The sequence below is a fragment of the Parambassis ranga genome, chromosome 22, assembly GCF_900634625.1.
Source record: "Parambassis ranga chromosome 22, fParRan2.1, whole genome shotgun sequence".
Taxonomy (NCBI): Eukaryota; Metazoa; Chordata; class Actinopteri; family Ambassidae; genus Parambassis; species Parambassis ranga.
Window position 1 is genome coordinate 8,719,501 of NC_041042.1, and position 12,508 is coordinate 8,732,008.

Genomic DNA, 12,508 nt, shown 5'->3' on the forward strand with positions numbered 1-12,508 from the left:
TTGGTAAATAATATATGTGAGGCTCAAACTTCACCAGGCTTCAACTGTCAGACCTTTTCTCCATCAAAAACAAAAACCCCACGATTCACTGTCGTGCTGTTACTGGAGAGGAATCAGAGTCCTCCTAAAAAAAAATCCACATAGCAACATGGCATCAGGTAAATGCATTCAATGCTGAGTCAGCAAATTTATAATGATGTAGAAGTCAATGAGACTTAAGTAGCAAACAAATCACCTCAAGTCCCATATTAGACTAGTTTTCATCAATACAAAAGCATTTGCTGATTTGACTGTTGGACAGAGTGGGAAAAATGAACCTATAGCCAACATGCCTGGATTCTATCACTGAGTTATTTGTTTGTTGTAATGCTGTCCGTTTTGACAATAGCTAACACAGCTATAGAGACAACTGTGAGACATGACAGATACGCACTCACAGCTTTTTCACTGCAGAGACCCTGCCTATGACCCCGGAGAGGAATAACACTGTTGGAAGGTATATGAAGGTGCTATGTCTGCACACGTGGCCTGCAGCCTGAACAGCGCACCTCACAAGGCTTTGCTAACATCCACACACACACACCTCAGCCTCAGCCAGGTTGCCCTACTATCCTTACAGACAAGATTATTTTAACGGCTTGCATTATTCAACAGCAGAGAAACATGCTGAGAAGTTCTATGTATTTGAGTTCCCCGAGGTCCCATCTGTCAACCTATATCTGCACCTAGGAAACTGAGAATAAAGCTGACAAACTGTTGTGTAAGTTCAAAGGGCAAACTACATGAAATGGCCCTACAGTTTTATGAACTCAAGCAGCTGAGAGTAGTCATAATCACTGAAAAGCATGACAGTGCCATCAAGAGGGGGTGTGAGGGATTCACTATGGGAGGCCACAAGTAAAAGACTTCAGCTCCTTAATGACCAGGCTGGAGACATCAAGTAAAACCTGCATGCTATTTGTCAGAGGGCGGCAAAACCTGGCCTGGAGAAGCATTTCAGACAGAGGGTCCAGAGGTGCCTTCCCATGCAGTCCTCCTACCAGTTAAAGTCTGTATTACTGACAGAGCAGATGTAGCAGAGTCTGGTGAAGTCAAATACTGTGAACGCTTCAAAGATTCGTGCCCATGTGGCCAAGTGTGTATGCTTGTTAGTTACTAATGAGCCACCCATTATGCTATAACTAATTTAAGAGTTCAGGAATATTCCATATGATCACAAAGCATGAGAGAATGATCAGGAGCAGAGTGATCCAACAACTATTTCCAGATTTTCCAATTTCCAGAAAGTCATTAAGTCCAGTAGAGCTTGACGGTTATCTTCTAGTGCTACAGACAGCAGGGAGCTGCTATATGACTATCAGTCTTCACTTGCCTGGATTTTACTTAAATGTTTATTAATGTTTAGAATTTATTAGGTTTAATTTTTATTTTATGCTTACTACTTTACCTTATTTTATATTTCGAACCTGTTTTTTTTAGTATACATGGAGCACCTGGAATGAAAGCAATTTCCCCCTGGGATCAATAAAGTATTTCTGATTCTGATTCTACAGACAGCAGGGAGCTGCTTCACTCTTCACCAGCTATTAACAAGTTCTACCTCAAGCTGAACAGAGGTCTGTCTGCCACTGGTGCATGTGTATGGTTGTTTAGCTATGCTGTATACACCCAAACAGAAACAGACTGTTAACTTAGAAAATCAGCTCCCACTCAAACTGAACAGAAGTTTGATGTGTGGACCTCTAATCCTTTCACACGGTATCAATATTTGAGAAATGTACTTTTATGGATGTTAGTGTTCTTCTGCCTGCTAGCTAATACTGTGTTCAACCAAAACAGAAAATAAGTTAATCTCTTGTTTGGTAATAACCAGCATCAGCAGTTTGATATTGAGCAGTACTTCTCAACTTTTATTACAAAATTTGACAATGCAGGTTTAATTCTTTGGAAAAGGTGCATGCATGCTGAATGAAAACAACACAGCAACATTCAAATGACAAAAAACACACTACAAAAAGTATGAAGTAAAAAGTATCGTTTATAAGAGATGGTATATCAACTTTTTTTTCCTATATACATAAGTGCTGCTTAGTCCATCCACATCATGGTCTATAGGAACTCCTTTCAAAGATTTTTGGTACCCGGGCAAACCGCCTATATGTTATTTCGTTCTTTGCCTGCCAGTCATGGAGGGTCATCATTGGAGTAGTCGAACCAGATCTGACATGGTAATTTCTGAAAGTGAGCAAAAAATGCAAAGTTAAGCATTTGTAAATAATCCTAAACAGTCATTCTAAAATTTGACAAATGACATACTTGCGTGTGAAATCAGCAGGGTGCTGCCACTGTTCCCCACTGGAGGTTGGAATCTTTTCACCCATATGAGTTATAAGGTTGTGCAGCTCAGCCATCACACCTTGAAAAAACACAATGTGACAGACAAACAAACAGAGAGGTACGTGGTGAAAAACAGGTGTGAGTAGAGTCATGCATAGAGTCACCTGAACCAAACCAAACCAAACGGAACCCATCTCAGCAGTCAGGGTGCTCTCTGTGCCTCCTACCTTGAATTGCTCCTGGCCTCTCGTTCATGTGGTCAGTGACTGACTGAACATACAGTCTTTTTTTCCTCTCCAAGTGTAGCTCGTTAAAGGCAACAGGTCTGAAAAAGACAATACCACTATATTAATGCATAATATAAAGGTAAATCAGACTTTATAGCAAAATCAACAACCGACTAATATAGACCCTGATGATGCAGAAGGCAGATGAGTAGAAATAGACACTTAAAACCACTAAAGAATGGACAGAATTTCCAGTTCTGAAATGGGTACACTGCTCCCCCTAGAGGGTAACAGCAGACATTACACTACCTCTGAATCCTGCCACGTGCAGTCTGTCTGTCATTGTTTGGATTTGAACCATCAGCAGGCTTATATAGAAGTGAGCTGCTATTTGGACTTGTGCAGCTTTCTACACTGTCTGCAGCAGTGTATTGGACTGAAGCTAAAGATGTTATCAACATCATTGTGAAAGGGAGGTGCAAAATGTAAGGGCCCCTCACACTTCAAGCAGCATGCTACCGTCTCCTCTTCATTCAGTGAATCTGTTGGTGACCCAAATTTCACATGCTCAAATTGTAGCCAGGAGCGCATTGTATTTTTTTCTTTTATATCATGACTAATACTTAATGACTTGAGCTAGAGGTGGAGAAAGGAGACTGTATCCTACCTTGCAGGTGGGCTGGGGTAGTCCATTACGCACCCCAGATCTGGAGACACAGCCGCTGGATAAGAGGGCTGTTTTGATGGGGTCTCGTACCCATCATTTCGCCTGTAGTCATTCAAATACCTTTTGTTTTGACAAGTGTCCACCTTAATTTTAAAATTGATATATGGATGAGAACGCCTGATCTGTTGGTCACAAGTGACCATCCTTGAGCTGATGTGCGTCCTCATATCTGCGTCTGTTAAGAAAAGAATACACCACATGATCTGTTAATTACCAGATGAAGACATGCAGCAGAACATTTTTTACATGTCTGGTTCCAAATATTTATGCACTATCCACACTTTTAAATAAAAAACCAACAAAAAAAACACATGGCTGGCATTGAAAACAAAATTGAAACTGAAGATAATTAAAACGTATTGATATAGGAGGTAAATGACCTAGGACTTTAGCTAAGCAATTCATTTTAAACTATCCGTTTTCAGATCAAGATTGCACTGAATAAAAATGCACAGAAATACAAACAATGTGGATGGCAATGCCAAATTTTAACAAGGCTTGAGAGAACTTTGTAAGGCCAAAGTTGTGAGGCTGTATTGCCATTACATTTGGCCTAAGGTTGGCTAAAACACTGCCATAGAGGTAAGGGGGCGTTTGTAGCTAAGGTTAGCTAAAGCGCTAATATTCAAACTTGAGTTGCATTTAGGTTAGTAAATGACACAGGTTAATAATGTGAATGTATGTTTAAGTAGCTACCACCCCCATACCTTTGTTCCCTAATGACAAGTCCACCAGCAGAAATCCTAAACGGAAGCCAGTTCAGTTTTTAGCTAGTAGCATCGCCCTCTTCACACATAGCTTCCTGTATTTGCCAATGACATGGACACTTTACAGCTTTGCGAGCTTTGTGAGCTGGAAGATCGGTTCATTTGTTCATACAACAAGCATAGCGGAACTACTGTCATTACGAACTTACCTGTGAAAAATGCCACACTTGAAGTCTTTACCTGCCGCAGCTCCCTGAAAATCGTACTTCCCTTGGTGGCGCGCTTAAGCGTTTGGAAACGAGAACGAGCACGCAGAGGTAACGGGTGCGTCCCCAAGTTCAAATTTCCAGCTGCACTGTCTAGCTTTGGATGAACCATTGTTGTGACGTTGTTACCAGTGTAGTTTAATTGAGAAAGCCTGATCTGAACACCTTAGTCCTTGGTTGTGCACTATTTGTTAAATTACAATACTGTTTCCAATATGATAACAACCGATTAGTTAGACAGCTTTGCATAAAAAAATAATATTAATCATCTGTGGAAGCGATAAAACGCTAAACAAAAATATCATCCAATCATAAAAGTGGACCGTGAACGCACCAGGGGAGTACTTGCACTCAATGCGGGTAAACGCTGAGTTCATAGTGACGTTGACGTTAAACCCTGGATCGGCACAAGATGGCAGACCAAAAAACAGAGTCAGAAAAGAAAAACTATTTCTGAAAAAGCAACAACCAGAAAAAGGCTTGATACAGAAAATGGAAGACAAGAGTGGTTATCTCAGTACGACTTTTCAGCGCTGGCGACGACTGAGGGAGCAGAAGGAGCTGAGGCGGTGGTGGCCACATTTCTTCCGGACAGGTAGGCTGATCATGTGTGAGTTTTTGTTTTTATTTTATTATTTTCCACCACTGCGTAGATAGTTTAACCAGCATTCAGTTACTTGTTGAGCTGAAGTTTCTGAGACGAGCGGAGATGTTAGTGACGCTGTCAGGCTAAGTTTGCTAACATGATGCTAACAGGCCCTGGTCGGCAACTTTCTACATTTTGAAGCAGTTTTTATTCCATTTACCAGTTTTTCTGAGTTCCTCTCTGATCAGCAATCAGACAAACTTGATGTGGATACAGAGACTTTGTTCTTTTCGATGGTCATTATCATGGTCACATCAGTCATCACATCTATGTTCAACATGCTACATTTTCTCTGTGCTGCGGCCTCAGCTCTGCTGAGGGAGAGCAGAGCAGCGTCTTCTGTCATATGAGCTGCTGCTGTTACCATTGTTCAGTTTTACTAGTGCACCCTCTCTGTCTTGCTGTAATTACTGTACATTGTGTAATTGTGATATTCCTTCCACCGCCCTGTGATTTTATGACCAGACGCTGCACCCACACCTGACCTGTTGACCAGTCTTCACCTGCCAGAGGAGTGATGGCGAGATCCCAAAGTGGCATTTAGCATGCCTCCCTTGCTGAAGTGGTATGTGCCCATCTCAAAGTGCCATGTCTGGCTGTTTTGGTGGCATGTGGCGATCTGTGGCTCACATACCTCTGTTTTTATGCAACATGCCATTCTGTTGGGGTTTTTGGTGGCATTTAGTGCCCGTTTTGGACTTTATCGCTTAGACAGTCTGTTCAAGCACTATATGTACCACTCATATGGCGTTTGTACCAATGTGTCAGAGCTGGGTGTTTTAGTGGTATGTGCTGCTTCGTTGCACCATGCCACGGTTTAGGGGATGTTTTGGTGCCATTTAATGCCCGGTTTTGGACTTCATCAGTTTGACAGTCTGCTCTAGCGTGTACATAACAATCACATATACTGTTGCTGTTTTAGTTTGTGCAGCTCCTTGTCTTCATGCCGCATACAGACACAGACCACCCAGCTTCCTTGTCTCCTCCTAACACTCGTGCCTGTTTTATAGATTCCAGTTGTCACCACCTACACCCACGTGACGCAAATATTCCCTATCACCATGACAACCAGACTACCAAAACGACAAACTACTCAATACTACTGTGCCGTCCTCGGCATATGTCTGCTATACTTTCACAGGCCAGTTAAACTCTTCCCTCCTTCCAAGACTCTGAAGACGACAGTCCGCTTGTCTGGTGTACTAAATAAGGGACCGTGGTTGCTGGAAGGATGGCTTTATTTTTGCCAGTGCTGCACATAAAACAAAGCCAGCTAACTTTAATAGGCGCTGCCCTGTCTCACCCTCAACACACTTGTCTCGCTCCTGCGGGCTCGCTCAATACACACGCGCGGCGCACCTCCGGGCGCGCACACGCACTCACACACATTCACCCTGAGCTGCCTGGCTTACAGATACACTAGACAATTCTCACAACACTACGTACACTGAGTGATACAACGCGCTAGAGCAGACTGTCAAACTGATGAAGTCCAAAACGGGCATTAAATGGCACCAATACATCCCCAAAACTGTGGCATGGGGCAAGGAAGCAGCACATACCACTAAAACACCCAGCACTGACACATCGGTACAAACGCCATATGAGTGGTACATATAGTCCAAAACGGGCACTAAATTGCCACCAAAACATCCCCCAACAAAATGGCATGTGGCATAAAAACAGAGGCATGTGAGCCACAGATCACCACATACCATTAAAACAGTCAGACATGGCACTGGCATGGCACTTTGAGATCGGCACATGGCACTTTGAGATCAGCACATACCACTTCAGCAAGCAAGGCATGCTAAATGCCGCTTTGGGATCTCGCCCCTACTGTGCCAGAGAACAGCATGTGATCATAATGGCAGGGATTCAAACGAGGCACAGTCTACCAAGTAAACCCTTTATTTATTCCAAATGTATGACTCTAGCTAAGTAAATTGATTTAAGTTGAACCTATTTATTTTTATTTTAACTTGGATCTAAGGTTTCTTGTTTCCTGCCTGCATTTTCTCAGGGTAAGACCATTCCATAATATTGGCTGTGAGGGCTAAAGTTCTGAAATTTAAAAGACAAAAACAGTTTGAAGCTAAGGACTCATGTAAACAATTACTCAATGTTAACGGACATGTGAATGCAGTGGACTCTTTTGTTAAATCCAAGTGTCCTTGTTTTCTCCTCTCTCAAGGAATCCAAATGCACTAGAAAGGCTTGATTCGTCCGAGCCTCACTTTTGGAAGCAACAGTCACAACAGAGGACAAGGACTCAATAAGATTTATATTGTTCTTAAAGTTCATAAAGGTTTTTGGGATGTATACAGTTTTAAAGGCAGCACAACGTAGAGAGAAACAGGGTATAAGCATCATTAAAAAGTTATGATAGGAAACCAAAACATTAAGATTTCACACAATATAAATGGGATCCTCAACCCAAAGTAATTAGTAATTTCAAGAAACACACTTAAATGCAACATGAAAAATTGGCACGATTGGGTTTCTCAAAAGTATTCTACTCATCATATAAACCTGGCCATAGACGAGGAGTGGCTACTTTAATATACCAAAGACTCCCTTTTGAGAAGACCTTAGAGATTAGAGATAAAGAGGGAAGGTACTTGCTTACTTTAATAGAGGGTATTGAAGTAACAATATTAAATGTTTATATTCCACCAATCAAATCTGTTCAAACTGGGTCTCTTTTATGGAAAAGAAACAGGCAGATTTCAGACCTGCAATGATGATTGGAAAAATCTGAAAGATATCTTTCCCGTAAACCCTTTTATTTATTTCATTTTATTCTATTTTTTTCATTTATATATATGTATACTTAGGCATCCCTGTTAGGTCGTTTCTTATCTTTTATATTTATATATATATAAAAAAGATAAGTATTAATGTTATGTACGTTTACATTTATTATTTATTGATTGCTTGGATTAATTGTAAACATTCAATGTCATGGTTTTGTGTTATACTCTGAATACACCACAAGGCACAGTAAGGTAATAATGTTTCATGTTTCAGCAGTGTGAGCTGAGATTCTGCTCTGTCCAACGTGAAACACGCAGGTAAAAATGATTCTTCTCCCTAAACATTTATTTGTTTTGAATCTTCTTGCTATGTTACAGGTGCGATGCTGCCATCTGTGGGCTATTCGAAACTCCAACCCTTTAAGGAAATAATGGCCTCTGGTTGCTAGGATGATTTTCCAGAAGGCTGCAAGCATCACTCATCACTCTGAAATGTGACCTGCACTCAACAGCAACCCAAAATACAAAGAAAAGATGAGGAAAAATGGTATATATGCTATTTTTCATCAAAATAATCACAAGAACCCAGACCCTCTGGTCTGGGTTCTTGGCTTTTAATGGTCCCTCCCCAGCATCTTCACGTTCTCTTTTCACTGCTCTGTTCTTGTTATCTTCTGAACTGATTCCGATGTTAGCAGCCATCCCAACAGCTCCAGTCCTTCTTCTCTGGACTGGTTTCTCAGGACCAGCCTTTCTTTTGGTGTTCTTCCTCTCGTTGTTGCTGGAAGATGTTGTTACCTCCTCTTGTGAACTGTGACCTCAAATACTTGATATTAAATTAAGACTGTGAATTATAAATGATCATCCTCCAACTTCATTTTATTTAGAATTATTAAGTTTGAGGATATTTTCCATGGATTTTTTTGTACTTACCTCTAATTCTCCTCATGCATGAGGCTGAAAAGTGGGTTTGTTGTTTTGGGCCATGTCGAAGTTTGAGTTGTTTTAAACAAGAGAAGGTCGAAGCAGCGAGCAAATGTAGATTTAACATTTGCATTGAGTTGTGGTATCATATACATTTTTAATTAAATTATTTTAATATGATAAATTAATTGAATATATGTCTGACAGCTGAATAATTAAATTTGATTGTTTATTTTAAAATAATTTGTACTTAATATGCATTCATGACTACCGTACTCATTTTGAGCAATAGCCACGTGAACAGTAAAAGTATAAAAAAATTTTAATAATGTATTTATCATATATATATATGCAAATGATAAATGACTCATGGAATGACTGGAGGAAATGGTAAAACAATTCAGTTGCGTATAAATACAAAGAATTATATAAATATAACATTACACTTTTTTCAAGAAGGGTTTGGGGGAAGATGGCCACAAACACAGCATTAGATAACGTATAAAAGAAAAATACAATAACAGTTTTTTCTGATTTACACAAAGATTAATGCAGAGGATCAAGTGTGCCCTGACCGAAAGACTGCAGGGAAACGCAGTGAAAACATTTTCAGCAACAGCATAACAAAAAACATATAAGGTTAAAGAAAGAACGCTTAAATAGATTGCACAGGCTCAGGAGATAAAGATCTATACATTTTAGCATCATTTGTCCCAAATTCCCTGAGGGACCTTCCCAAAGGGATTAATAAAGTATATTCTATTCTATTCTATCATTTGACCAGTGACAGAAAAATGTCTTCCTCCAGCACCTAGTGTAGGCACCACTGCATTTTCACCTCAGTCCTAAAGTATCTGAACATAAGCACACTAAAAACAACTCATTTGGAACTCTGGTTAAAATAAATGATCTCTATCTTTAAAAATTACTACCGGAAGGTTTCTGGAGTGTGGTCATAGTAGTCCTAAAGGCAGTGAGTGCCATCTTTGTGATTCTGTTACAGCCAGGAATTACTATGGTCACATTAACAATATAATTAACAGGCAGCTCTATCAGGTCAGGTTCCTCACGACTTTAACAGTCATGCTGTTTTGTTGCCATAAGAACAGAGTCCAGTGCATCTGCCTCAAACACTCTTAGTGAAGGAGGCTTTTCACATGAGGTGAAGCGGTCATCAGGGCAGTGAGAGAGGAAGAGGAGGAGAGAAAGTCCAATGAAGGACCTCGAAAGGAGGTGTTCTCCAGATGTTACTTGATTCCAGGTGCAGGAAGTGATTGGTGGAGAAGAGGTAAGACGGTTTACACAATGACGACTGCTGGTGGTTCAACCTGCATCTTCACAAAAGTGTAAAAGCCTCCGGTCTGCATGCAGCTGCACGTCCTGCCACTGTGTAACACAGTGTTAGTTAAAACATGCAGGCAGTTTTATTTGATATGCTGCTGTGATGAGAGTTACCTTTTATTTTTGTGTCTGTAGCAGAGGAAAATGGCCCCAGCCAGCAGCAGAAACACAGCTATGCCAGTGCAAGAGAGAAAAATCTCTGAAAAGAGATTTTTACAGTTAAGCTTTAGTCATTAGAGTGGACTACTGGTCTTCCCTGTGCCTTTGTTTTTACACACAAAGGTTATCTGTAACACAAATCCTAACTTTTGGTTCATCCCTACCTATTCCTGGGAAGACATCATCATTCCCACTGCAGGTGGCTGTAATAAGAAAACATTCTTACATCAGATCATCAGACAGATGGAACATTTACTACAAGAACTAAAGCAAAGAATGGATACGACAAAAAAATTGGTTAACTTCAATGACAAAACAGACAGACAGGAAGTGATACTCACTGTTGCAAGTGATTAAGAAATCTCTGCCCTGTGGAAAACGAGGGGACCACACAGAGTGTTACTGTCTGTGATTGTTTACACAGCTCATAAAAAGAGTTATTTCACACATCAGTAGAGTAATACCTCTGAGATGCATCTTCGTGCTAGTGTCATGTTGCCAATGCACTCGGAAGCGACTAGAGTGGTGATGTTTTCAAGTGTCACCGGGGGGATTTTATCCATGTGGTTTGCAAACACATATTTCTAAAAAATAAACAGAAACAATCACTCACAGCACATAACTCCAGCGTGGAGGCATTTTGTTATGTTTTAACTTACACTTGCATTAGTCCACGAATATTCACACCCTGTCGCATTCTTATCAAAGACCTGTGACGGGTCTGAGATGCTGTATGTTGTCTGGTGGGCATCCGGGGTGACAGTGCAGGTGGGGGGCAGTGCCATGCAGAGCTGTAGAAAGCCACCTGGGAAAACATGTGAAAGATGATGAAAAAGCAGAAAGATGCCTGTCAACACTGTACGTAGGTGAATCACACTAAAGCAGCCACAAATCGATTCTCTAACTTTCATTTAATTTAAGTAATTCATGAAACATTAGTTTTAAAAGACAAGTCGTCCTCTAATATAAGGTCCAGGTATTTGTATGAGCAACTAATTCTACTAATGTACAAAGTTGAGGTGGGGGAAGGTCCAGGCAGGGGTTCTAGTAAACATGTATTTTGTCTTATCAGTCAGAACTAACTTAGAGAATTAAGATTGAACTGACTCAAGTCAACATGCTTCTTGTGGCTGTAAGATGGTCATCAGATGAGCATACAGGTGAATATTTAACCTATAGCAGCTTCAGAAAGTGTGTCTGAATCACACTTCCTGCACTTAAATAAAGTTTATGTTGTACTATCAGACATATTTTAATGTTTGCTCAAGAATCCTCAATCTGAATTACCCGTATAAAGAAAGCAGGTCTGTATTTACAGGCTGACGTCTAGAAGTCCCGAAAGCCTAGACCCCGCCCCCCTCTAGAAGTTCCCGGAACATACATAAACCTCCCGGCCGGCAAAACCACGCCAAACCTGTCCCCACGAATAAAGCAGTACTCATACATATGTGTTGTTGAACACGTATCAAACAACACAGACCCACAGTGAAAATGTAAATAAGAACAGAGTATGTAACAGAGAGGACCCACTATACACGTGGGTCTGTCACACGCTCATACACACGAAATGACTTGAAAAGTTCCTTCGTGATTCTGTGTGGTGGGCTGCCACAGCCACTGCCCACTCAGAGTGAGAGTGAGAGTGAGAGCAGCGTGGATCATAGTTCGAGTAAAGCGGTGAAGCTGAATCATACCGAGTAATGAGCGTGAGTCACAGCCTCAGTCAGCGGACACGTTTTTTTTAAAAAAGTTCACTGTGCGCGCTGCGGGCTACAGACCACAACAGAACGAACTACTGACAACTTTAGATGTGTTACTCACACAGAGACGCGGCCACTCCGACCATCTTCTTATCGACCATCTTCTTATCGACCATTCTCCTCTTCTGATGCAACACACGCTAAAAAAACACACACACTTTAGCTGTCTAGCACACACACACACACACACACACACACACACACACACACACTCACTTCCGTTTCGTCACTTCAAGAATAAAACCACTCATCAAAAGAATTGTGGCGTAACTAACTGCCCACTAACTGACAGCACACCGCAGCCGACTATGTTACATTTACTTACATAGTTGTACTTTTATTATCCTTCTTTATCCTGCCTGTTGTTAATATGACGCTACGTCATTTTAGTCGTGCTTTTATTTTGAAAATGTAGTTACAGTGTGTGTGATGCAAGGTGTCCGCATGCTGCAATGTTGTGATGACGAAAAGTCACGAGATATCACAGTATCGACGCACTATTGTTTGATGATGCAACCTGTGTGTTGAATTTAATCAGTTCAACTGTTATTTTCACACATCTACATCTGTGAAAGCGTGAAGTATAAACAAATAGAAACTAGACTAAACATCACATTAACACCCCTAAAGTTTAAGTTTATTTTGCCATGTTGGTGGA

General features: G+C 40.8%; 1 protein-coding gene across 1 annotated transcript; it reads right to left on the reverse strand.

Moving 5' to 3' along the window:
* Positions 1–2,102: 2,102 nt before the first annotated feature.
* On the reverse strand, positions 2,103–4,376 carry kop (askopos). Its single transcript, XM_028395996.1, has 5 exons — positions 4,208–4,376; positions 3,232–3,466; positions 2,565–2,662; positions 2,317–2,416; positions 2,103–2,235 (listed from the first exon to the last, which is right to left on the reverse strand). Exons 1-5 carry the CDS (start codon positions 4,374–4,376, stop codon positions 2,103–2,105), a joined length of 735 nt encoding a protein of 244 aa, XP_028251797.1.
* Positions 4,377–12,508: the final 8,132 nt, after the last annotated feature.